Source organism: Oryzias latipes, chromosome 9 (assembly GCF_053564925.1).
Source record: "Oryzias latipes strain Hd-rR chromosome 9, Olatipes_Hd-rR_3.1".
Taxonomy (NCBI): Eukaryota; Metazoa; Chordata; class Actinopteri; order Beloniformes; family Adrianichthyidae; genus Oryzias; species Oryzias latipes.
In genome coordinates, this window is record NC_136245.1 from 27740179 (window position 1) to 27764127 (window position 23949).

Below are 23949 nucleotides of genomic sequence, written 5' to 3' on the forward strand. Positions count from 1 at the left end.
TTTTTTTTTTTTACAAAACATATACATTACTATTCTGTCTGTCTTATGTAGTGCAACCTAGCATACTGTATAGTTTGGAGATGATAAAGCCCAAAAGACGTCTTTCAAAATCTGTCTCCATATTATAAGGCCTCTGAGGTCTGAACAAATACAAAATAAAATAAAAATAAAAATAAAAACCTTTGTGTCACTTCTTAAATTGCTGATAAAAGACCGTGGTTGAGACAAAACTTTCGAAGAAAAATTGTCTTCAAGCTGTTGTTTCTCTTTCATACAGTAATTCCTTATCACTTCACTCTGTCCACTGGAACTGACCACGATGCCACAACCACAGCCAGAGTTTACGTCATTGTCATCGGCCCCAACGACATTGAGACAGACCGACTGTGGCTTGACCTGCCAGAGGGGAAGAAATCCTTTGCTGCTGGCTCCATGGACCATTTTCTGTGTTATGGAACTGACGTAGGAGAGATCAAGAGGGTGGAAGTGAGAATCTAGGGATGTTTGTGGCCTTATCTGTCAAACTGTCTTTTCCTTATGCTGCCTCCACAGATGCACTGATGTTAAAGATGAAAAAAAGGGTTCTAGCTCAGCAATAATTAACCATAGCTGCGCCTTGTGGGATGCAGATCAAACAAAATCAAATGGTGTATCTATTCCCTGCTCTTCCGTTTCCCATTCCCTTGTCTTTGTCTTCTCTCTGGTCTGCTTCTCAGCTTGGCCATAATGGTGTCACACCAGAAAGCTGCTGGTTGGTGGATGAGCTGTCTGTTGCCGTGCCAACCAAAGGTATCATGTACATTTTTCCATGTAAGTGCTGGCTGGCTAAAGACAGGGGAGACGGCCTGACTGCAAGACTGTTCAATGTGCTGGACTCCACCACAATAAATATCATTCGTAAAGTGAGTCCTAAAATATATATTTCTGAAAACATTTGGTTACAGTGCTAAAAAAATGCAGTCCCCTGTATTTTATTTATATTTTTTAGGTTGTTTACTCTGCCACAGTTGTCACAGGAGACGTTCAGTATGCAGGGACGGATACTAACATTTTCCTGACTGTATGTGGAGCCAACGGGAGCACCGAGGAAATGTTACTGCCTAAAAATGGAGACAGGTCAACTGTTTTATAATACCTCAGTAGATTTATTTACTTTTTAAGAATGAAGTTATAAAAATGTAAAAATTCAAGTTGAATAAGATAAATTGAAGGAAATTGCTAACTTTAGGATCAATTACATAATTAGTTAATCAATCAATCAATCAATCAAACTTTATTTGTAAAGCACTTTTCATTGAAAAGCATAACACAAAGTTCTTTACATAAAACAAAACAAAATAAATAAAATAAAAACAAGCACGACAATTTATAAAATTAGGTTAAATTAATTTTTTAGCGCCCCCCTCCCCATACTTACACAGAACCCCCACTCCTTTCACACCTCTTACTCCCTAACTGATGGGGGAAGAAAAAGAGAAACAGGCTGACCACGAAAACAAGATGTTGGTAACGCCAATAATTTGGACCTCCCTCTCTGGGAATAACTGCATAGCCTGCAAGATGCAGCATCAGAGGCGGGGACCAGCCCCACCACAGCAAGGCGGGGTTGCGGGTCCTGATAAGAAGATCCCGTTAAGAAGATTAGATTTTGAAATATCATATTTCATGCCTAATCATTGTTTAATTATGTTCAAAGCAAGTAAATTTAACTTCAGCTTCTAAAATGAGTTACATGCTTCTGATTGGGGCCTGACACAAGCCCCTGACCTCACCTTTAAAACTTTTAAGGTTTGAGATTTTGGTAGAAAAAGCGAATAAAACAAAGACAAACCACTATGACAGTACATTTAAAGTTCACTCATATTTGAAAAACAACAGTATTTCTTTATTTGAGGATCGAACAAAGACTCAGGAGGACAGTTCAATGTGTTTTTGGCCAAAACTCAATTGCTCTGTTTTGCACTGATACATAAACATCAGTAAATTATTCAAACACTCTGTTGGTTTAATGCAATAAATGGATAAATAGTTGGGCAGGTGCGTTAGTTAACCAGCCAGTGAATGTAGCATTTATTTAAATGATGAAGGTGAATTGATTTAAAGTTGTTAACACAACATAATCATGCCTCAGTTTTTCAAATTGTTCCGTTAAGGTTTGAGAGAGACCAAGAAGACACATTTGTGCTGGAGATAGATGACATTGCTCCTCTAAAGAAGATCAGAATTCGGATCGACGGCACCGGGAGCCGGCCCGACTGGTTTCTGGACAGGGTAAGACAAGGACTGCTACGATGTAAACCCGTAAATTAACTTCAGCAAGTCATGAAAATGGTTTAAACAGCTCAATATTGGACGAATTTCCAATTTTACTGTCAAAAATGTGTACGTTAATTAGAATAAGCAGTTTTTTAATGTAAATTGGTCAATAATTCATCCTAGATGCACAGAGCAGTTACACTATTCCTGTTGATTACTTGCTTTGTTCCAAAAAAAACCTCAGTGGGGTTATAATTTGAATGAAATATTTGTCTCTCATGGTACTGATGGCCCAATGACACTTTCAGATCCTCATTCGAAACCTGACTACAGAGGAGGAATATTTGTTCACTTATGAGAACTGGCTGTCCAGCACCAAAGGACCAAAGAGGATCAAAGTGTGTGAGCTGCCCGCCGTGGTTGATGATGAGGAGATGGTGGAGAAAACAACCTACGTCATCCAAGTCCAAACCAGCGATCTAGCAGGTGTGACACATTGTGGCCTAAGCAGTGCTTTATTTCACACAGCCACTACCTACATTTTGCGCATTCATTGGTCTTTTGTGATAAATGAGTGATATATGTAATTCATAAGTGCTTCTTGCGTTCATCATTCGTCGAAGTTCCCAGATGTCCATTGAGGGTTTCAGCCGACAGGTCTTAAAGTGAATTTGGTTCTGTTTTGGTCACTTGAGAATTATGCAGTTTAAGCATATTTACGTGGTTTTACGCAAATTTGTGGCTTTCCACGACCGTACCACGTATGTCTAACAGACTTTTGACGCATGAATGACTTTTGTATCTCAAATGTGGCGCATATGTTGGACTAGATTTAGCAATTATATTGATTTACGTGTTCCTTGCGTGGTTCATTCGTAGTTCTTCCGTGGTTTTAAAGTGGTTTATTCGTGATACATCTGTGAAAATTTCAAGTAAAAACCAGTCTGTTTCCAATTTTTATTCGTACAATATGTGCAAAATGTACATAGTGGTCGTGTAACATGGCCTTCAGTGACATTTAGACCAAAGTTGGATGAAGTGATGTGGGTACCATAAAGTTTGAGATCTTTAGAAATTAAAGAAGTTTGAAATACTTGAAGAATTCCGAAATCACTTGATTTTTGGTCTTATTGTATTTCTTGAGGGAATGTGATATATGTGAATATAAATTTGTTTTATTGACTTGGTGAGCCTCTAAAAGAGTCCATGTGATGTTTCAGGTGCCGGTACTGACACCAACGTGTTTTTGATCATGTTCGGGGAGTTTGGTGACACCAGGACGCTGCCCCTGAAAGAGAGCAGCAACCGGAACAAATTTGAGCGAAAAGCCAAGGACGTGTTTCGATTTCCTGACATGCTCAGTCTGGGTGAACTTTCGAAGGTCAGAGTGTGGCACGACAACAAAGGTGAGGCGTACAAAAGTCAAAATGTGAGACAAATTAAAGATAATATCCTCAAGGATAAACAAAAATTATATTTTTATTGATGTACAGTATTTTTCAAACACAACCAGTCATTTTTAGTCATGTAGAGTTACTGCAAACATTATTTTAAATTATTGCTCTTGTCAAAAAATTGTTAACTTATATTTTTTTCTACAAATGGACATACACAATGTAAAAAGCAGAAACATGAACAGTAAAATTAATGTTTTTCATAATAATAAGTGGGGGTAAGGGTTTGCTTTCTTTCATTCTTTATGTTTTTTAGTTGATGTAATGAATCCAGGGTCACTGTTGCCTTGCTTTAACCAAAAACAGGTCCTGCTGCTGCCTGGCACTTGGACTACATTGATGTGAAAGACGAAGTGATGGACCAAACCTTCAGGTTCCCCTGCAACCGCTGGCTGGCTAAAAGTGAAGATGATGGGCAGATTATGAGGGAGCTGGCCTGTGCCAACAATGACACTGTGGACCTCAGCGACAAAACCAGTCAGTGAAAATGAAATTACTAACTCTTCAACTATGGGAGACTACCAGCCTCTGGCAGATGAGAAATGGTTTTAGAGCTGCAATGTGTGTTTCTGCGTTGACAGAATATGAAATTGCCACAACAACTGCTAACACAAGCGATGCCTCGACCACAGAAAACGCCTGGATTCTGTTGGAGGGAAGGAAAGCCCGTTCCAAGGAGTTTGTTCTGGAGAATAAGAAAAAGAAGTTCTTACGGTGGGTCTTCTTAAAGAGTAAATCCAAGAGACAAAACAGCTGGATTCACTCTTACACTGCAAAACAGAAAAACTCCTGAAAACTGTATTTAGCTTTAAGACACAAATACCAATAAGTTTAAATGTTTTACTTTCGCAGCGGTGCCACTGACGTGTTTGAGTTTTCATCCAAACATGTGGGGAATGTAGTTAGCGTATGCATCGGGCATATAACTAAAGACGGGAAGAAAGTCAAGAAAGAAGCTTTCTGGCATGTTCTGGAAGTGGTGGTTACAGAGATGGAGCTGGGAAACAAGTGAGAGTAATTCTACATGACTCGCTGTTTGCTGTCAAATGAAAACTTCCCAACTTAAAAATTTGCTTTTCAGGTATTTCTTCCACTGTGATGCGCAAATCCCCCTGACTGCCAAAAAGGACAATTTTCTGACGTTCGAGTGCTACAAATCAGTCGAGAGTTTTGCAAGCAAAGTCCGCAACCTGGTTCCGGTCAAATACGAGGTCATTGTGATAACCAGTGACGTCAAAGGTGCAGGCACTGACTCAAATGTCTCCATCACCATCTATGGCGTCAACGGGGACTCGGGCAAGCGTGAGCTGCGGAAGAAGTTCCGCAACCTTTTTGAGCGGGGACACACGGACGCTTTCGTCTTGGAAATGCTGGAACTTGGCGATCTCCTGAGAGTTAAAGTGGAGCACGATGGCAGCAGCCCAAATGGTGGCTGGCTCTTGGAGTGCGTCGAAGTTACCAACACCGCTACTTCGGTCACGACCATCTTCCCATGTGGGAAGTGGCTGGACTCTAGCAAGGCTGACGGCCAGATTCAAAGAGTGCTTTACCCCAAATATTAGGATGAGATGTAATAGAAGTGTTTGGTAAGGGACGGTTGACCATTTAAGAGAGCTGGACTGAGTGACCCCGCCCGCTTGGCTAAATATGAAAGTAACCCTGGTTCCAAAAGGCCAAAATCCTAGAGACTTCCACTGAGAAGTAAATAGCTCTTACTCAGTCATTATATTTGTCGTATTAACCACTCTCACTTTATTTAAACATGTTCTTGTCAGTCCTAATTTTATTTCCTGTTTGTTTGTAACGCAAGGTATTCAAGTTATAAACTGACAGATCAGATACCTCAATAGAAGTATGTGGTCTCACGTTCGAACCGTTTGATTGACATATTCTCGCAATCCTGCTTTTGAACGGAGGGGGTGTGGCCTTCTAACAAGCTCACTCCTGATAGGCAAAAATGATTGCGACAAAAACTTTGACTCGGACCAATCTCTGCTTACTGATGTTGTTTGTCTCCAACATGGCGGTGTCAGTACTGCGAAAAAATGGCAACTGATTTGACTTCCTTTCACTGTACCCGGAAGTAAACCATTTACCCATGGGTGATGTCACTCTCACTCAGTCCAGTTCTCATTTACAGTCAATGGTTAGAACTAATTTCCTCCTTTTAGTCTATGATGTCATACAAGGTGTCTTTGTTTATGTTGGAAGAAACACCAGAACATAACGTTCATTCTAAAGAATCAGTGTTATTTTTAATATTTTTGCCAAATGTTAGGACTTCCCTCTTCTTAAGAATAAACATTTTCTACCATTAATTTCTCTATATGCTTGGGCTGAACCTAAAATAAATGAAATATCTCCTATAATATCAATGTGAATCAAATTTCAAGCAGAATGTATGCTTTGTTTTTAAAACTGTAAAAGCAGAATACATAAATGTACAATAGAATTACAGTTTTTTTTTACAAAATGTGAAAATACGCAATCGAAAAGATAATTGAATAAAATAAATTGGGAGAAAAAAAGCAAAAAACTTTTCTGTTTTTTGTTAAGTTTTAATAATTTTAAGAAAATTAAGTTACTTTTTGGAAAAAAATGTACAAAAAATGTAAAATGTCGCATATTTCTCCACCTAAAGCTATTCCAAAATGTAATTGCTTCCCTAATAAAAAGAAAAGTTTAGCTTCTATACACCAAATAACACATGAGCCGAATAAATTCTCAGCATTTTAGGCAGTTTATTTGAAAAACACATACAAAAAGGTCATATACAAGACAATAAATAAAAAAAGAGACAGAACAGTTTGGGTTAAGCTATGCAACTTTTTGCATCATCATTAGTAATAAATACAGTACAAAATCCACCCAGAGTGAATCTAAAGATTTTCCACAATATTCACTGATCATGTTATTCTTCATTATGATTTTTAGCTATTGCTTTCATATTATTAATACATACTTCTACTTTTCTATAAAATACTCAAGATCATAAAACATTGCGCGGTTACAGCAAAACAGCAGTGTGTTGTACAAAGATGGCCACTTCCCTTTTTCACTGGCAGGTTAATAATTAACTTTTTTTTTTTCAGCAGCAAAGAAACATCTGAAATATTCAAGAAGATACAGCATCATATTAAACACATCTACAGAGCTACTCCCACATACACATAGGAAAACCTGAGAAGGACATGCATTAAAAAGCTTGTGCTTTAAGTTCTACTGTTCATTCCGGTTCATCAGCTTGAGTTAATACTATGGCTACTGTCCAGTTCAATCTGGAGTTAACGGGGTACAACTGTGGAGGGCAATGGGGTAAGGCCAGTGAGAGCACAAAATGAGAGGATTGGACCAATCGGCTTCATTCTAATCACGTCCGAATCATTTGCAGGGTTATTAGATTATTAATAGGAAATGCACACTCGAAACGTTTGGTTAGCCTATAGTACCCGGGTGTGAAACATCTATATTGTGAAACCACAGTACACCAGAAGTTTTGCTCGAAAGATCAATGGCTCAAGTTAGCATGTTAGATATACGCCCCACACAAAGCAACTGCCAGCAACACGAAAAAGAAATAATAAAGCTGTGTGACCTAAAACTAAACTGAGATCCTGATGTAACGGATGCAAACGAATGAAAAAGCAAAATTCATGTGGGGTAAACTGGATTAAGATGCGGGAAACAAGCTAAGACGAGCAGGCTGTCGCCCTGGGATCTGCTTCAGAGGAAAGCAGATTCTTAAGAGATAAAAACATACCCAAAAAAAATCAAGAAATGGCAGGAATGGAATGTAATATAGATCAAACAGCACCATGCTGGCTAGAAAATGTGCAGGGAAACACCCCAGCCACTCTTTCAATGAGTTTCTTTCGCCTTTGAAAAAGGAAAACACAGACGGCATGCAAAAGCATCCCCACCGACCAATGCATAATGAGGTATTTTTTTTAATGTTTTGTGTTATTTTAAATAAATATATTGATTAAATTGCAAAGTTATGAGATAGAGACATTAAATATTCCACCACAATAGCTAGCTAGCTACAGTTAGTAATAAATAATGATTGTTTAATACTTAAGGCATCTTTAATCACAGCATTCTATGTGAACTAGCAAACCTCCATGGTCATCCATATGTAGTTTTTTGGATGGAGGCTTCATACAAAAAGAAAAAAGGATAGAAAATTAAAAAAAAGCAACACAAACAATCAAAATACCTTCCAGAAGTACACAAGGAAGCATGAAGATACTTGGAACTGAATAAGAACACAAAAATCTAGGACAAGAAGTACCCACACCACCAAAAAACAAAAAAAGATCAGGCAACTCCATATTATAGTGCATTTACAAAACACAAGCTACATTAGAACAACAACATATGTTTTTGCAGCATTGCAGCTTATTCTTCACAATGGTTACAACTGACAAGGACTCGGCATGTTAGTACCGTGTCCAAACTGGCAGGTGAGCAAAAAAAAAAAAAAAAGGAAAAAGGATAAACAGACAGGCAATTAAATAAAAAAAAGAAAAGAAAAGAATGGCAGAAAAAGACAACCGAAATAAAATAATGTTAAGAACGTTTGTTTGGTATTTATCAAATGGATGGCTTTTTCTCCCTTTCACCCTCCTTCAAGTGAATTCACGCCAACATGGTTCATGCATGATATAGAGAAACAGCGTCTATCACTGCACATGTCACAGTTGTTCTAGCAATACCATAGACCATACACAGTACCATGGGAAAGAGGGGGCGGGAACAATCGTACACATTCTAGCACAATTCACAGGCAAGCTAGTTTGTATTTTCCCTGTAACACCAGACAGTCTTATATCAAACGGTTGGAGCAACTGAGGTTGAAATGAAAGGATTCCGATAGACAACGGAGGTGATTCGCTGTATATAGAAATGTGCTTGTTCGATAGGCAATAAGGTTCTGGTAATAAAAATGTCACTCTGATGGCAAGACTCAGGCACTGCCTCCTCAAGCCCCATGCCAGCCTCTCATGGTCACGCCATGAGCAAGGCCACAGAGATGGAGTTGCCTTTAGACACGGAACCGACAGCAGCTCCTTAAATCCCACCCGCCGGGGAAAATGCTACGCTGGTCTGAGATCAGTGTCAAAGGGCAACGTTGGTCTACGAGGGACGAGTGGGGGGGGTCTTAAGGAGCATTCCTGTCCTCCTCTATGAATGAGCATGATCATCAGGATCATAACAAACAGGTCACATGCACAGACACAATCCCCGTTTCTACTGCTCCACTACATTTACGACACAGCCCAAGCCTGCCATACAGCATGCACATCTGAGGCCTCTGCTTCTAGGTTATGGAGGCCCGACTACAACACTACACACATCACTGAAAGCCATGCCTGCAGTTAGAGGGTTAAGCATCAACGCCAATGGCATCTACTCACTGTAAGTCCAAATTCACGTTAGACAAGAAAGAGGGAGCGTTTTTTCGTTTTTTGTGGGTTTTTTTTGGCCTTTTGTACACGGCGAGCTGTTTCTCTTTTTGCTTTGAACACACGGAGTCCTCTAAAGCTCTCCGAAGGCGTCAGTCTTCACGAACATATTTCTCAAAAGGCTTTTGCTTGCTACACAACACTGATACTCTGTAAATACTTATTCAGTACTAAACTCCATTACACCGCAAGCGTTCAGCTACAAGAGTTCACGTCATACAACCTCATGCTATTATGTTCTGTACAGATGTGCTGAGGGCTTTAGGCAGAGAACAGCTCGAAGGATTTTCACTGGCTGGGAGGGGCGTGGGGGGTAAAGGATGTAGTGGTATTAGAATACTGCACTGAGCAGGGGAGGTTGTCTTGTGATGGAAACGTGTGCACAGGGGTGTAGAATGGTGAAGCCTCAGCACATCTGCCTATCTGCTCCTACCTTTTACATTCAGCAAAGTCCCTTCGACTGTGCATCAACACCCTCCCCCCCCCCCCCCCCCGTCTCCCCTCGTTGCGTTGTAGGCGAGTGTGCTTTGTTGATTTCCCCCCCGCGCCACCCCGTCACAGCCGTCTCAGAAGGCAGACTCTTTGAGCGATGCAGAGGGGAAGAGAGGTGTTTGGCAGAGCTCCTCCTCCCCCCCCTACCCACACCCCGGAGGGAGGCGATGGGAGAATTAACGAGACCAGATCCGAAGCCGCGGGAACTGACGTCGGGGGGGCTATCAGCTGTCGGGGGTCAGCTGGGTCTCAATGTCCACTCTGCAGATGGGGCACTTCCTGCTGGTGGCCAACCACTGGTCAACGCACGCCTGGTGAAAGAGGTGCATGCAGGGTAATCTCCTAGAGGGGGAGAAAACAAGAACAGAGCGGAGGTTAGTGGCTCAGATTTTACAGTGGAATTGAGGATTTTCCATAAAATAACTAAAAATGCACACATGATAATAAGAACATGCCACTTTTTGACATTTAATACACCACAAAAAAAACATCAAACAGCCATATTTGTGATTAAAGACCCACTCTAATGAAAATTGTGTTTTTTCCACATTTTTGGTCATTTTTCTGATTATCAAGGACATACGTAAAAAATAAGGCTCAAAATTGTATTGCTGAGTATTTCTTTATTCAAATCGTTGTGAAAATCAGGAGCAGATTGAAAAAATGCAGTTCTAGAAAAAGCGTATTTGTTCCGTAGAAAATGCAATGAGCAGGCCTCAAGCTCCATGCTCCAAACTCTCAGCAACAGTGAGGGGAAGTGGGGGTGGGCTTGCAATGCATCAACAGTTCTGTCCACAACTCAAGAGTTGAATTTCTAATGAAATCCTGCAGTTCCGCAGAAACTATGTCCTAGAAAACGACAGGTTTTTATTTTAGGTGAAATATAGCATGATCATAATTAAAAGACCACTGGGAATGCTTTTAAAAAGATGATCGGAGTGATTGTTTGAGAAGATTTGTCTCAGGTTATCAGGATGGCTTCAGGAGTGCTAAAATGCATTAAAAAATGCTTTGAAAGGAGCAGACTGAGATCGTTTGGATTTTGTTTTGTTTTTATGGGATGTGGATATTTTGGTTTGCCAGTATAATGTATCTCAGCACTACATGATGGACCATTTATTAGTCAATCTAGTTTAATCCAAGCTCTTTTTTTCAAATGAATACTTAACTGAGGTTTGATACAAATTTGTATGTGTTTGTTTGGCAACATCAGGACCATGATGTGTGGAATCATGTATCTTCCATCATGCATGGAATTAAGCAACAGAAAGCTTGACAGAGTTTGTGGGATGCTACATTCACACCGGGCTCAGAAACCTGCCTTCAAGCCACCACTTGAAATAAAAAAAGTCAATGCAAACACGCGTATATGCGCGTTTCGAACTTCCGTGTTCAAAACTCAGTTTCTGCCCGTCGCTACACAAGTTTTTAAGAAAGCGTTAAACCAAAGTTCAACCAAATGAACTTTGACCAATCAGGGATTCGGGTTTGGTGGTGACGTAGCTTCAAAACAAATGTGCCAACCGTTTGAAAATTGATCTTGATGGAGAAACTAATAATTGCGGTTTGTGCCCGGCCAGAAGTAAATGACAGCAAAGCTTTCATCGAGAAAGAGCCTGGAGCATCATTTGTGAGATTTGCACATTTCGCACCAAGCCTCTTCCAACTGTGAGTACATGTTGTAGTATTGGGTAACGAGAGTCCAGTGTGAACACCATTATGCCCTTTTAGCGTGTTCTTGAACACACATCACATACCGGGTATGCTCGTAGATTAACAGTCAGAATGTGGGTCAAGTGTTGCCTTTGGCTGCCATAGAATACTGTAACGTTATGCTAGACCGGGGGGGTTTGGCACGACTGTCCGCACTCGGCTCAGCTTCATCCAGTTAACAGACATGAAATCTTGAAGGCGCATTTGATTAATGGTGCCCATCCCACTGAGTACCCAGACCTGTTCTGGAGCAGATCCAGCTGTCTGGCTGAGGTTCACATTTCACACCAGAACGCATCTCCAGTGACCTCCTCAGATCAAATTGCACAATACAACTGATCTGATTTCAACTGCGTCGATGAGAGCTCATTGTGTTGTCTATGGATGTTTACATGAACAAAGCGTGTGTCTTATTGTTCCCTCTAATTAAAAATGAGTCACCCAGCCTGACAAAAACCAAACTCTTCATCAGCTACTCCTGTTTCTTTATATCTTTTGAAAGGAAAAAACAATCGCTGTCACTTTGCTACATGACTGATAACAAAAACACAGTTTGTAAAATGCTCATTTAAAGCCTTCTAGCAGTAGTTTTTAGTAAATGATGCTGAAGAAAATCCTTTGAAGGACTTTTATTTTTAAACCTTTGAATTGTGTGGCACGAGTTAAATGAAAAATACTTCAATTCTGTTTCTGTTGATCCACTCTGAAGGTGTTCCAGACTGAGTTGTTAACGGTTTAAAAAACCAACACATGTTATGAATGAATTAAAAAGGTATTTTGAAGCTATTGCTTAACAGGATCAAATTAAATCAAACTTTATTAATAAAGCACTTTTAATACAGCAGTAACACAAAGTTCTTGACAGCAGGGGTGAACCCTTATTGTGAAATTCAATGCAAATCAACTATTTAATAAACTTTTTTTTGCAAAGGAATATCTTCCACATAGAACAGAAATATCTCTTAATAATTTTTTTTTAAATGACTGTGAATTTGAAAAATAAAATAAAGATTTGACAGTATTAAGTCTGGGTTCAAATACATATTATTCACCATTAAATGCTCACTGTAAAATTGTGAAAAAGAAAATAATAATAGTTATATTATTCAGACGTACACAGAACCAAATCTGTTTGTTCTCTTTACTGTCGATATTTTAGAAATGGACTAGAAAGTGTCACAGAAGTGCGCAGATTTTGTTGGTGTGGGTACAGTTAGTATCAGATTTTAGTTAATTGCATGCAATCTAGAAATCATGCACTGGTTTTAGAAAGTCTTCATATTATTGATTCTACGACAGAAGCCTACAGGCCGCTAGAAACTTAAGGGGGGGGGCACATTTGGCCCACAAGCCGGACTTTGAACATGCCTGTTTTACAGGCTTAAAACAGTTAAAAACACAAATATACCAACCCCCCATTACCCTACATAATGAAACATAAAATGACACGTAAATAAAACTCAAAGTATAAATAGAAATAGAAATAGAAACCGAAGTGGAAACCTGGCTTTGATGCTAATGTGAGTAAATTATATTCTGGGTTTCTGTCCACTCCAGTGACCGACCCAGTCATGATCACAGAGAACGTCACCATGGGATACCCCAATCAAAATAATCAGATCAAAGGGGGGGGGGGTCCCACCGCAACGACCCCGTTCCAGAGAAGGGTCGGCCACTGTGTGGAGGATCTGCCTCAGGGAAGAGGAAAATACATAAAAGGTGAAAGCGGATATAAATAATCAAAGAAATAATAGTAAAAAGATAAAAATACATAGTCACAAGATCAATTGATAATGAATAAGACATTAATTTAAAAAGTACAGATATAAATTATTCAAATATCTTTCAAAATTTCAACTAAAAGCCAGATTAAAGGTCGGTCATGAGCCTGAAGCTCCCTGAGAGGCTGATCCACAGGCGAGGTCCATAAAAACAGAATGAAGCCTCGCGGTAAATTTTTGTATTCCTAAAATCCTGATTTGAAGTTTGGTGGGGGTTTTAATTACAATGCTCATTAAAGTGATTTTTTCCCATTTTGAGAAGTATTTCAAATGTCAACAAGGTCCAAATTTTACAATTCATTTAATCCAAAAGTGTAGGATAATTTGAAAAAAGGGGAGGAGAAGTTCAAATAGAAAATCGAAATTTCCCTTTAAAAGCCTGAAGGCCACAACAGTTCATTTAAGGTGAAGCACATCCCTAAACATCGTCCATCTCCAGGAACGGCAAAAAAAGTAAAGAACTACCTGACGTCCTCTCCATCTTCCAGCATTGAAAGACAAATGGTGCATTTTTCATCAGTATCCAGCTCCTCGTCATCCAGGCACATCTTCAGGTCCTGGGGTATTCTCTGCAGAGATAAACACACACAAAAAAAAGACTCTCATTTTTGAAGAATGCTGTGTTTATGCCACGGGTGGTTCAGAGTCAGCCCAGGCTGGATTAAAAAGAGGAGGGGGGGGGGCAAGTCACCTTATCGAGTTCTCCAGAAAAAAAAAACAAATATTTTTCTCCAGTCTTCCTGGAGGATTTGGGTCATATTGAGTATTGCTGTTTATTTTTTAATTCATAGCACGTTCATATCTGCAGACAGCAGGATGAGTCATCCCTCTCCCTGAAGTGTGAATGCTGCAGTTTGGTTTCATTAATCTGCAGAGTGAAATTAGATTGACCTTTGAACTTCTGCAAGCATCCTGACCTTTTTCCTGCACTCCCACTCCTCCCTCCTGTCATTTTTCCCTCAGCATATGTCTTTCCTGAGTACCGGAAGACATCAAACGACATCCCTCCCCGACTGGCAGGTAAACACATTTCACACTTACCTTTTTATACTTGTGTGGAAAAGTGAATCTCTCTATGGTGGATTGAATTGCTCCGCGGTTTACGCTGCCCAGCCTGTCCTCCAGCTGCAGGAGCTCCTGTGGGGGGGGGGAAGCCGTATCGTTTAAAGGAAAGTCCTTTTGTCTTCTTTTCTCACAACAAAACACAGGACATTCAATTAAAATATATGATGTAGCTACACTGATTCTTAGTGGATCCTTAATTCAGATGTAAACAAATGTGGGATTAAAGACAGCTGGACTCGTCTGAAGCCTCTGGAACCCAGGATAATTGAAAAGGGGAAAATCAGTCACACACTCGAGGCTGTCCAGAGCATTGGTCACAGAGAAAACGACAAATGAGTGCAGACCTCTGTATCTGCTGTAGAGAGGGAGGACGCAGCTACACCCACCTCGTAGCTTTCCCTCACAGCAGATGCGTGGCGGGAGGGGTTGAGACTCTGCAGTGCCAGCAAATGCAACTGGGGGTAGGGGTAGTTTCTGATCTCATGGACAACCTAGGAAAAGACAGTTAAAAATAAAAAATAAAAAGGTGGAGTCAGCTCTGCGGCACAAATCAAACACAGCGGCAGGGTGACGGGTCACCTATGTTGCCAGGTTTCAACGCAAATGTCAGACACCAACAGGGAGGTCAAATATGACAGAAGGTGCAGACTCACCACTTGCGTTGAGGCATTGTTTCTGGGGAAGTGGTGCATCCTGGGGGAGGTCAAGTAGTGCTGATAGTGCTGCGGCAGTGGGTGGATATGATACTGATGTGGAGCCAGCCCAGCATCAACACTCAGATCCCTGAACAGGGATGGAGACAATTATTGTAGGACTCAATTTTGTGTTTTACCAGTTATTAAGTACATTTCTACAAAACCAGTGACTGTATAAGAAAACTGGACTGAGTGGCCCCTCCATCCTCATGTTTTAAACAGGAAGTACACAAAGAAGACTTCTATAGAGAAATAAACAGCTGTTACTCAGTCATTGTATTTGTCAGAGTAACCTTTCTTGCTCTGATACTTCTCTTGTTAATCCTAAAAAAATGCCATGATATTTATTTTCTGTACTGCAACTTTTTAAATGATCAAGGATTCAATGGTGTCTGAATTAACTTCATTTGTTCGGAGCTGGAAGCCATTTTCTTTGGGTGACGTCACATTCACACACATTCCAGTTCTCATATACAGTCAATGGGAAAGACAGATCAAATTCGACAGTGAAAAATGCTGTTTATGTTTCCAAAACCGTTTTTGTCATTTTAAACAGCACATTTAAAGGAAACTAAGTTGGTTATTTTGCCACATGACAAACCAAGAATATGCAGATTTAGTGAAACACTCTTTTAGTACGGTGGCCCTGAAAGCCAAATCCCACCAACAAATCACTCACAGCAAATAAGAAAATCATTAAAGATCACAACAACAATTAAAAAATCCAAACAAATAAAAACGATGTTAAATTTTAGAAATCAAAGCACTATTCCAAAAAAAGTGAGGTGAAATAAAAATGAAACGTTTCAGACAGCAAAACTAATTTCCAGAAATCAAAAAATGAAATGAAAACACAAGTAGAGACTGAAAAAAGTCGGAATGTTGCTGAATTTCTTCTTGGTCGCATGGACCTGGAGGAAGGGTTCTGGTTAGGGTAAACTTAATACCTGCGACCAACAACAACATTTACATTTGGACTCACATAGAATACATGCAGCAATGCAGCAATGTGCATCTCGCGTGGCCAACATGAATTTCCATCAGGTTTAGTGTTTGGTCTCACGTACAGTAAATACTTGTGAATAACATCTGCCAACCAGAAAAAGTACTGTAGTTGCTATCAGGTATCGCTGATCAGATGAAATGATGTCCATCATGTCATCTGAAAGTTGTTTGGCATAAAGCGATACTTCATATGCGCCGTACTAATCATAAAACTTTTATTAGTATGCGAACATTGACGTCTCCTCAAACAAACCTCAAAAATCCATTAACTGTTGTTGTGATCTTTGAAATGTTTTTGCGTGATTGAATTTTATTTTTAAAAACACGTAGCAGCGTAAATGTGCATCACATCTCAAACTGTGACATTTAAATAAATAAATGTGGTCTTGAACTTAAATAACTTTCTACTGCAGTCCAGTTTTTTTTAATGCATTTATGACGGAGCAGTCCTGCCTACCAGTCAGTGCCCTCAGCCAGGTATCGGGGCTGCTGCACCACAGGCTGAGGGACGTGGAGCGGGGGCGCAAACTCGTATCCTGGCCGTAGTCTGTGGGGTTGGTGGGGGACTCTCTCTGGGGTGCGTCTACTAAGACAAAAACCCATGTATTTGAAAACATCCTGGAAAAAAACGAGTTATTGAGTCACATGGTTGTTCGTCTGCAGACCCCCCCGTTTCCTCTGCCTAACCCGTGTAGATACCTGGACGGTGGCAGGATGTGCCGATGCTGGGCCTCCAAGATCTGCTGCTGGAGGAGGTATTGCTGGTGTAATGCCTGAGGTAGGAAGGGAGGGGTGGGGATATCCTGGAACTGAGGTGAAGGCAGGGGGTTGAGGGGCGGATGAAGTGAAGAGATATGCTGGTGGCCAGGTGGGGCCAGGTGGGGGTTCATGCCTGACTGTGGCTGCCCTGGGTGGGACATGGGGAAGTCCATGGGCAGTGGGGCCTGAGGACCTAGCTGGAAGTGCCGGCAAGAGGTAGCATGGCTGTGCTGCTGTTGTTGCTGTTGCCGGTTAAAATGGGATCCTGCGGAAGAGAAGGAGAACTTATCAGGAGCGTGAGGGCAAAGTATGAGCTGGAATTAATTGTGGGTGAAATGTGGTGTCACTGTGTGCAATGCAGCATGTTAATGAAGCCCTACCTCTTACCTAGGGTGAAAAAAACTTCTGTAGGGGTGGAAGAATGATGGTTACCACGAGTACCATGAATATGATTACCATTTTTGGTGCGGGACACAAAATTTGCAAGCTTTTCTTGTTTTTGTTTTTTGTTCCTGAACAGAATTTCCCGACATCTTGATCAACTCCTGGTCTTCTTACCCACAGCAGGGGAACTCTGCCTGTAAGGTCTTCATCTGTAATTATAAATTCTGCTTCTGACAGGAAGTCAGCGCGCTTTGCAATAATCTGTTCTGTCCATTATAACTACATCTGTCTGGAATCCCCCTAACATTATACGAGGCTCGAGCGTAAAACACAGCTGGTAAGAATGTACTTTTCTTCTGCTGTGTGCGCACTTGGAAGCGTGTAGAGGAAATAGCTGGAAGGATTTTTTTATTTTTTTTTTCCTGACTCTGACCACAGCTATTTGGTTACAGTAGAGAACCCACTGCTGCCGTGACTCAAAACTGAAAAGCTACTTTGTGTTGTACTCTAAGACATGAGAGTTTGCACATTTTGCTTTCATTCTAAAACAGATAGATTGTTTCTAAATCAAAATTTTGTGACTTAAAAATTAAAATTGTGATTTTTTTTTAAAGATGCTTTTGTGAACTTTTTTTTAAAAAATATGGATAATAAAATCCCTGTTTGCAATGCAAAACAGGCAGAAGAGTAGCAGTAGTCTTTATAAACAGACAAAAAAAAACATTTTCCAGCTCGATAGCTCGTCAGAAAAGCCGCGCAGACAAAAGATGAACTCCCTACTGTGGGTCAAAGGCTGGCGTCTAGACTCCAGGGTAACACACTGCGTTCTCAAGCGACTCAGTGAAAAATGATCACCGTGAATGACAGCAGATAGACTCATTCAGGCCCTGGGATGGAGGAAGCATGGAAATCGTCTATCTTTGTCATAGCAGGAGAGGAGGTGGGTGGGTGGGTGGGTGGGGGGAGGGACAAGGGAGAGGAAGGACAATAAATGGAAATCAGCAAGAAGCACACTGAAGGTTAGGAAAAACACTAGATTCTTTATTGAAAAAATTATTAGTATATGTGGAATTTGTGTGTCCTTTTTTCTTTGTTTGTAATAATAGTATAAATCCATGCAACAAAAATAAACAACATAGACTGAAGGCAAGGCCCTCCATGCTCCATATAGGGTTAAAAAGAACAAAAGCAGCATCCAATGAGCAGACGTGTTGGCTACAGCACATGATTTCAGTACAGCAAGGGTACATCTTTACTACAGAAAGATTACATTGGATTTTCACTATTCAATGTAGAAAAAACATAAACAAAAAATTATGAATCATAAATGTGACCATGCATTGAAAGTACTATTACCAGAACAAAAGGTAAAGAGAGACCACAACCAAACAATAAAGACGTTATTTCTAATAGAGGATCTCTTTAGCAGTGCAGGAAAATAAGCATCCCTGTGAAATGGATAGCATTTTGGTCTCATGTTAGTGAAGTAAACTGAGAGTTAATGAACAACCAGTGAAATAGTTTGGGGGGGGGAGGTTTTGTCACCGCTAATTTTTATCGTTTTAAGTTGAATTTCCACATACAGGGCAAACGGCCCCAACGATTCAGTGCGGTTCAAAGCTTGAAATTTGCAACAGGAACAAAAGGATTGCACAAAAATGGGAGACAGATATGGCAGGTTGCTGTGAGCAGGTGCAGCGTACCTTGGGGCTACTTTAAGCCATTTGCATGACCCCGAATTTTATGGGAAAAAAAAGTTTTTGCAGTAAAATGGCATGCAAGGAGTTCAATTAGCATGCTTTATTAATTCACACCCCCCCCTCCCCCCAATCAGAGGTCACTTTGGGGGGGTGCATTGCACCTTGTGTGAAAATAAGGAAGATGAGCCAAATTCTGGTGTTCAATCAATCAATGCAGTGCAGTTTTTTTCTAGATCATGCAAAATGTATCCACTTTACAGGAATTTACAGCATGTTGTCTATCAAGACTGGATGGGAGGTACACAATGACATTCAACTGATACCTAGAAAGGAGCTAAAATGTTTACTTAGTGCTACAGCAATTTGACAGAAAAAAAGACAACAAAAAGTGCTGTGTTCTAGTTGTTAGCTATAGTTTAGTCTGCTTAACATGAAATATTATGGCTGAATACATCTTGGGAAGGGGTGCTTTTTAATACCAATGTCGTCTTCTGATGGAAAGAGGAAATGAAGAAGGGATTCACAATACAGCTAAATGCAGAGAACAGGCAGAGGCCACGCCACACCACACAGCAGCAGATGATCATTAGCTACACAATGGGGGGACGACAAAGATCTGATAAATGCAGAATGTAGAGCCAGCCTCCATACTATGAAACAGGGAAATAAGAACAGAAATAAAAGCACAATGAAATCACTGATGCCACTGTTGTGAAATTAATGATGCACTGGAGCTATATCAAGCTGTCACCGGATATTTAAGTAATTCTGCAGCTTCAAGCAACTGCTTTGTGAATGTGTAAAGTCAACAGATTGACGCGTCGGATTGCTACATTTTCCAATCAATCTGGCCATTTATCGGCCAGCAAAGTGTCAAACTGACTTGTCAAAGCGCGGTGTAGAAATCTGCGAGCGCTGGCAGCGGCGGATGATCTTCAAATGACATCATCCAGCCACAGATAAACTGACTGGCTGAGAAGGCTACGTCTATTTCGCGGTGTGGTATCAGAGCAAATCCACCGATCGTTTCGAACGAACCTAACATTGCAAATAATACATTTAAACTTTAAACCAATTGTTTCCAAAAACGAACTTAATACAATATAAATGAACATGAAGTGGTGGGTATTTTTGAGAAATATCATAGGAATTTAGGACCACAAGGTCTGAGCATGTGAAAGCCTTTGTGAGAGATGTTTCCGTTCCAGGATATAGCCTAGGACAACGAGCCACATAGCTCAGTGTAGCAGCGGTACAATCTTTAAATGTACAACGTAAAAATCCACACTACGACACGATTGGCCAATTTCGTTCGCATTTCCACATTTTTGTTTTCTAGTTGTAGGACAAATCGAGCAATTTCGCGAAAAAATTTGGACCTTAATTTTAAGCTAGCTAACAGGAGCTAACAAGAGAAGCTCGTGCTAGCTAGCCGACAGCTGCAGTGAATATTAAGATAAACAGGGCAAATGTCTCTGATCGGTATTAAAATGTAAATACTGTACCTCTATTTCTTACTGAGCCGAATACGGGGAGAACCAGGTATCCGACATGCACTAACACCATCCTTGGATCCTTACTTTAATTTTCCGCCGGGTTATTTAAAAAAGATGAAGAAGTAAAAGCCCATGCGGATCTACATTCAGGCGGCTGGTTGTTGGTGGCTGGCTGATACTACAGGCAAACCCAACGACCGTCTGCATCGCCTGCTTGTCGCTGACAGAGGCAGACATGTCATTTGTTGTCCGAAACAAAAGAGGGCGATGTTGCATTTCTGCACCATGCGGTTTGAGGTGTCTCAAGGTTAACCAGTCCGGCCCAGGCGATTATTCTAGCGTCCATTTACAACCTAAACCACATTATTTTGATGACACTAAAAGTCAGCAGTGATTTAAGAACAGAGTATTTTTGGTCAGTCGGTGTACAGGACAGAGTTAAAAAAATAATAATACTGTTTTATTGTTAAAATTAACATAAAATATATTTCCCCCCTCCTTTCACTAAAGGAAACTCGGAATTAAGTAGTGGTACAAAATAAAAATAATAAAGACTAATTTAAAATCTTCCTAATCAAAATTCTATCCGTTTAAGTTTACCTAATATATTCTCATATTAAAATAAAACCAAAACATGCACTTAAAAACAAGGAATGAAAAGATCAAGAAACATTTTAGGGGTTACTGATAGATCAGCCAAATGAGCAAAGCTACTTTTTCATTTAATTACAGTAACTGCATGTTTTTATTTTTATTTATTTTTTTGTAATATAATCCTTTGTCTTTCGATTGTTACCTACATGCTAAGTGAGAAAAATACTTATTTTTTTTAATTCCACCGTTTTGTTCAGGACGCTTTTAATCCTCCCCCTGTTATTGATAATGGCTTAGTCCAGTTTCTCAAGGACCCAGGATTTGACAACACTAAATATTTTACCCACTGACACTGTAGTTATGCGTTTGCATACTTTCTCTTTTCTGTTTAATTTATTCTATTGTCAGATTGACAGTCAGCCTTTCAGCTCTGTTACATGCGAAAATGATTTCCTTAAATAACTGTTAAAGGAAAGAAAATGAATACTGTCTTGGAGAAATATACTGATTTCACTATTTCCTTATATGCCATGTGATGCTCCATATTCTAGCTAATGTGGCTACTTAAAATCTCTCCAACCCATAACTTTCAACCCTGTAACAAAAAGCACTGTTACAGGGTTGAATCAGTGCAGAATCATTTATAAAGATTCATATGTTTACAATAAGTCACATTGTACAAGGGAAAATTTTGAAGAATCCAAGAATTTAATCGGTTTTAATATGTTTTAGTTTTATAATCATAAAGATAGATAGATAGATAGATAGATAGATAGATAGATAGATAGATAGATAGATAGATAGATAGATAGATAGATAGATAGATAGATAGATAGATAGATAGATAGATAGATAGATAGATAGATAGATAGATAGATAGATAGATAGATAGATAGATAGATAGATAGATAGATAGATAGATAGATATTTAAAATTCTTAATTGGAAAATTCTTTTGTCTGTAGTGGCAAAAAAACGTTATTATATATCATATTATAGGGTTGAATTTTAAACAAAGTCATAAATTCATTTGTAATAATTTTGGAAAATTGCTTAGAAAACACGATTTTTTTGGTGGTTAATTTTAGGAATCAGATAACTCAAAGGGCACTGAATAAAGAGAATTAATCAATACAATTTGTGTAAAACAGAGACAATGGATGAATCTGAGTGGAGTAATAGAGTTAATTCATTAAAATGTTTTGAAGAAGAACTTAAAAAAAAAAAGATGGCCAAAAAAGATTAATCATTATTATTTTTAAGATAATGTATCATTTTAAAATTAAGGTAAAAATAAACAAACAATAATAATTCCAATCAGAAATGTCTCTAACTGTTGCAGAAACACCTCCTCAGGGCCTCCATGGGGAGATGTTATCCATGCTCTCTGTCTGCCACCTCCTCATTGGAGTCCAAGGGGACCAGCTCATCAACTCTATTTCCTTCTCTTTACACCAACCCACACATATTGCAGCACAGAGGACCATGGAGGCCACCAGTCAAAACTCTTCCTGAGGATGGTCTTCCACAAACCTTTGGATCTCAGCCTCCACAGTAGATGAAGGGCACTGCTAAACAGAGCATCTAAGTTGGCGCACCAGTCCATCTTATTGTTGTAAAGGACAACCAGATACACATACTGTGTGTGTTATTTAATGCTTCCTTTTTTTTTTAAGTTTCATTTTTGTGTTTTAGTGTGATTCTCTGTTGTCCTGTATCAGTTTTGAAAAAAGTTGATGAAAATTGTGTTTTTACATGTTTGTGTGGCATTTTTCAGAGGTTGGTGGACACATGTAAAGAAAAAGATAAAGCTCAAAGTTGCATTTTTGAGTATTTCTTTATTCAAATTGTTACGGATCAGGAGCAGCTGAAAAAACGAAAAAAAAAAAGGTATTTAAAAATGATTGTATATGTTTAAAAATAAATATGCTGGGTGCTCTGTTTTGATGCATCCACTTGCAGACAAATAAATCCATATACGTCTTTATTTTCCTCGTCCGGACTGTACAGCTGGATGGCTCCAATATTTATGTTGCACCGGTAATGTGAGGGGCTGTAATCAAGAGAGTGTGTAAACAGAGAGCTCTCAGCATCAGGAAAGTGAAGGGGGAGAAGTCTTGCTCTGCACAAACATCCCCACCCACAACTCATGGAAATGCTGCTACGTAGTCCCGATAAACTGTGTACAATCACCAGGGGTGCAAAACTGTCACAAAGCCATCTCCCCTGCCGCTAACACTAGACTGTCGGAGCCTTTCGGATGCCAGCCAGACACACGGAGATGGCACTGACGTCATCGCCCCGCTTCCCCTCTGGAAATGCTACGTTGAATCGAGATATGCGACAGTTTTCGCAGAGTGGATGTTAAAATGAAAATGCCATACCCTTTTTGCATTTTCGTTTTAATTATGACACAGTATAAGCGGTTTTTAAGTAGAAAATGAAAAAGAATTTTGAAGTATTGTTTTTTATTTTTATTTTTAGTCATTTGGTTCAGTTACATTTTGAAAATGAAAAAGCATTTCTGTTAATCCATTTTAATTGTCATATTAGACATTTCTAAATGAATTTTTCGACACATTTACCAGAGAACCTTTTAAAAATGAAATATCAAATACCATTTTCATATCATTTAAATTAAGTGACGGAATAAGCAGTGTTGAGGAAGAAAATGAAAGAGCATTTTGGCGGATTGCTTTTTCATTTTAATTTTGAGTCAAAAAATGCAGCTTCATTTTGAAAATGCAAAAGCATTTCTGGTTTTGACTTTTATTTTTAATTATGCTACAGAATCGCTTCCATACACCAAGGTCTGAGTCTGCAGACATCCCACCTTTCCTTTGGCATAAAGTCTGCCGATGCTCTGCCAGAACCTGTCTCTGCAGACAACCTGGCTGAGCCTTGGCTCAAATATCAAATTGCTTTTCTCCATTTGTATCACTAAAGGTGCACGCAGTGAAGCCAGGATGTCATCCAGTTTTTTCCATTTATTTTTTAGATACAATTTTTAAAAATTGATTGAGTGAAATATTTTTAATAGGAAAATAATCAAAAAGTTTTTGTGTCAAAATTTTGAAATTTGTACTTTACT

The 23949-nt window shown here is 39.5% G+C and overlaps 2 protein-coding genes across 7 annotated transcripts in view; one reads left to right on the top strand and one right to left on the bottom strand.

The window, feature by feature from the left end:
* loxhd1b (lipoxygenase homology PLAT domains 1b) overlaps positions 1–6266 on the top strand; it is a 31288-nt gene extending 25022 nt beyond the window's left edge. The window contains exons 33-42 of the mRNA XM_011478952.4: positions 278–486; positions 717–902; positions 989–1116; positions 2154–2271; positions 2565–2742; positions 3477–3662; positions 4017–4187; positions 4292–4424; positions 4563–4718; positions 4792–6266. Of these exons, the coding sequence (XP_011477254.1) occupies positions 278–486; positions 717–902; positions 989–1116; positions 2154–2271; positions 2565–2742; positions 3477–3662; positions 4017–4187; positions 4292–4424; positions 4563–4718; positions 4792–5272 (1946 nt within the window). The 3' untranslated portion in view covers positions 5273–6266. The remainder of the gene's footprint in view (positions 1–277; positions 487–716; positions 903–988; positions 1117–2153; positions 2272–2564; positions 2743–3476; positions 3663–4016; positions 4188–4291; positions 4425–4562; positions 4719–4791) is intronic.
* A 161-nt stretch (positions 6267–6427) lies between these two features.
* Positions 6428–20598, bottom strand: ark2cb (arkadia (RNF111) C-terminal like ring finger ubiquitin ligase 2Cb). 6 transcript variants are annotated; one of them, XM_078953165.1, is made up of 9 exons: positions 20275–20598; positions 17925–19419; positions 16626–16950; positions 16384–16509; positions 14880–15009; positions 14613–14717; positions 14203–14298; positions 13627–13730; positions 6428–10009 (listed from the first exon to the last, which is right to left on the bottom strand). In XM_078953165.1, exons 2-9 carry the CDS (start codon positions 17947–17949, stop codon positions 9892–9894), a joined length of 1029 nt encoding a protein of 342 aa, XP_078809291.1. In that variant the 5' UTR covers positions 17950–19419; positions 20275–20598; the 3' UTR covers positions 6428–9891. The 6 variants fall into 6 exon arrangements, with proteins under 6 accessions (XP_078809291.1, XP_023814089.1, XP_078809293.1 ...); XM_023958321.2 differs by having other exon boundaries at positions 16384–16512; positions 20275–20597; XM_078953167.1 differs by having other exon boundaries at positions 17073–19419; positions 20275–20594.
* Between the last annotated feature and the right edge of the window lie 3351 nt (positions 20599–23949).

Coding starts and splice junctions, on each gene's coding strand:
- ark2cb (XM_023958320.2), bottom strand. CDS start 20,335: ATGGTGTTAGTGCATGTCGGATACCTGGTTCTCCCCGTATTCGGCTCA. Junction 14,299..14,612: donor CTGTGAGGGAAAGCTACGAG/GTGGGTGTAGCT, acceptor CCCCCCCCACAG/GAGCTCCTGCAGCTGGAGGA. Junction 10,010..13,626: donor GAAGATGGAGAGGACGTCAG/GTAGTTCTTTAC, acceptor CTCCCCCTCTAG/GAGATTACCCTGCATGCACC.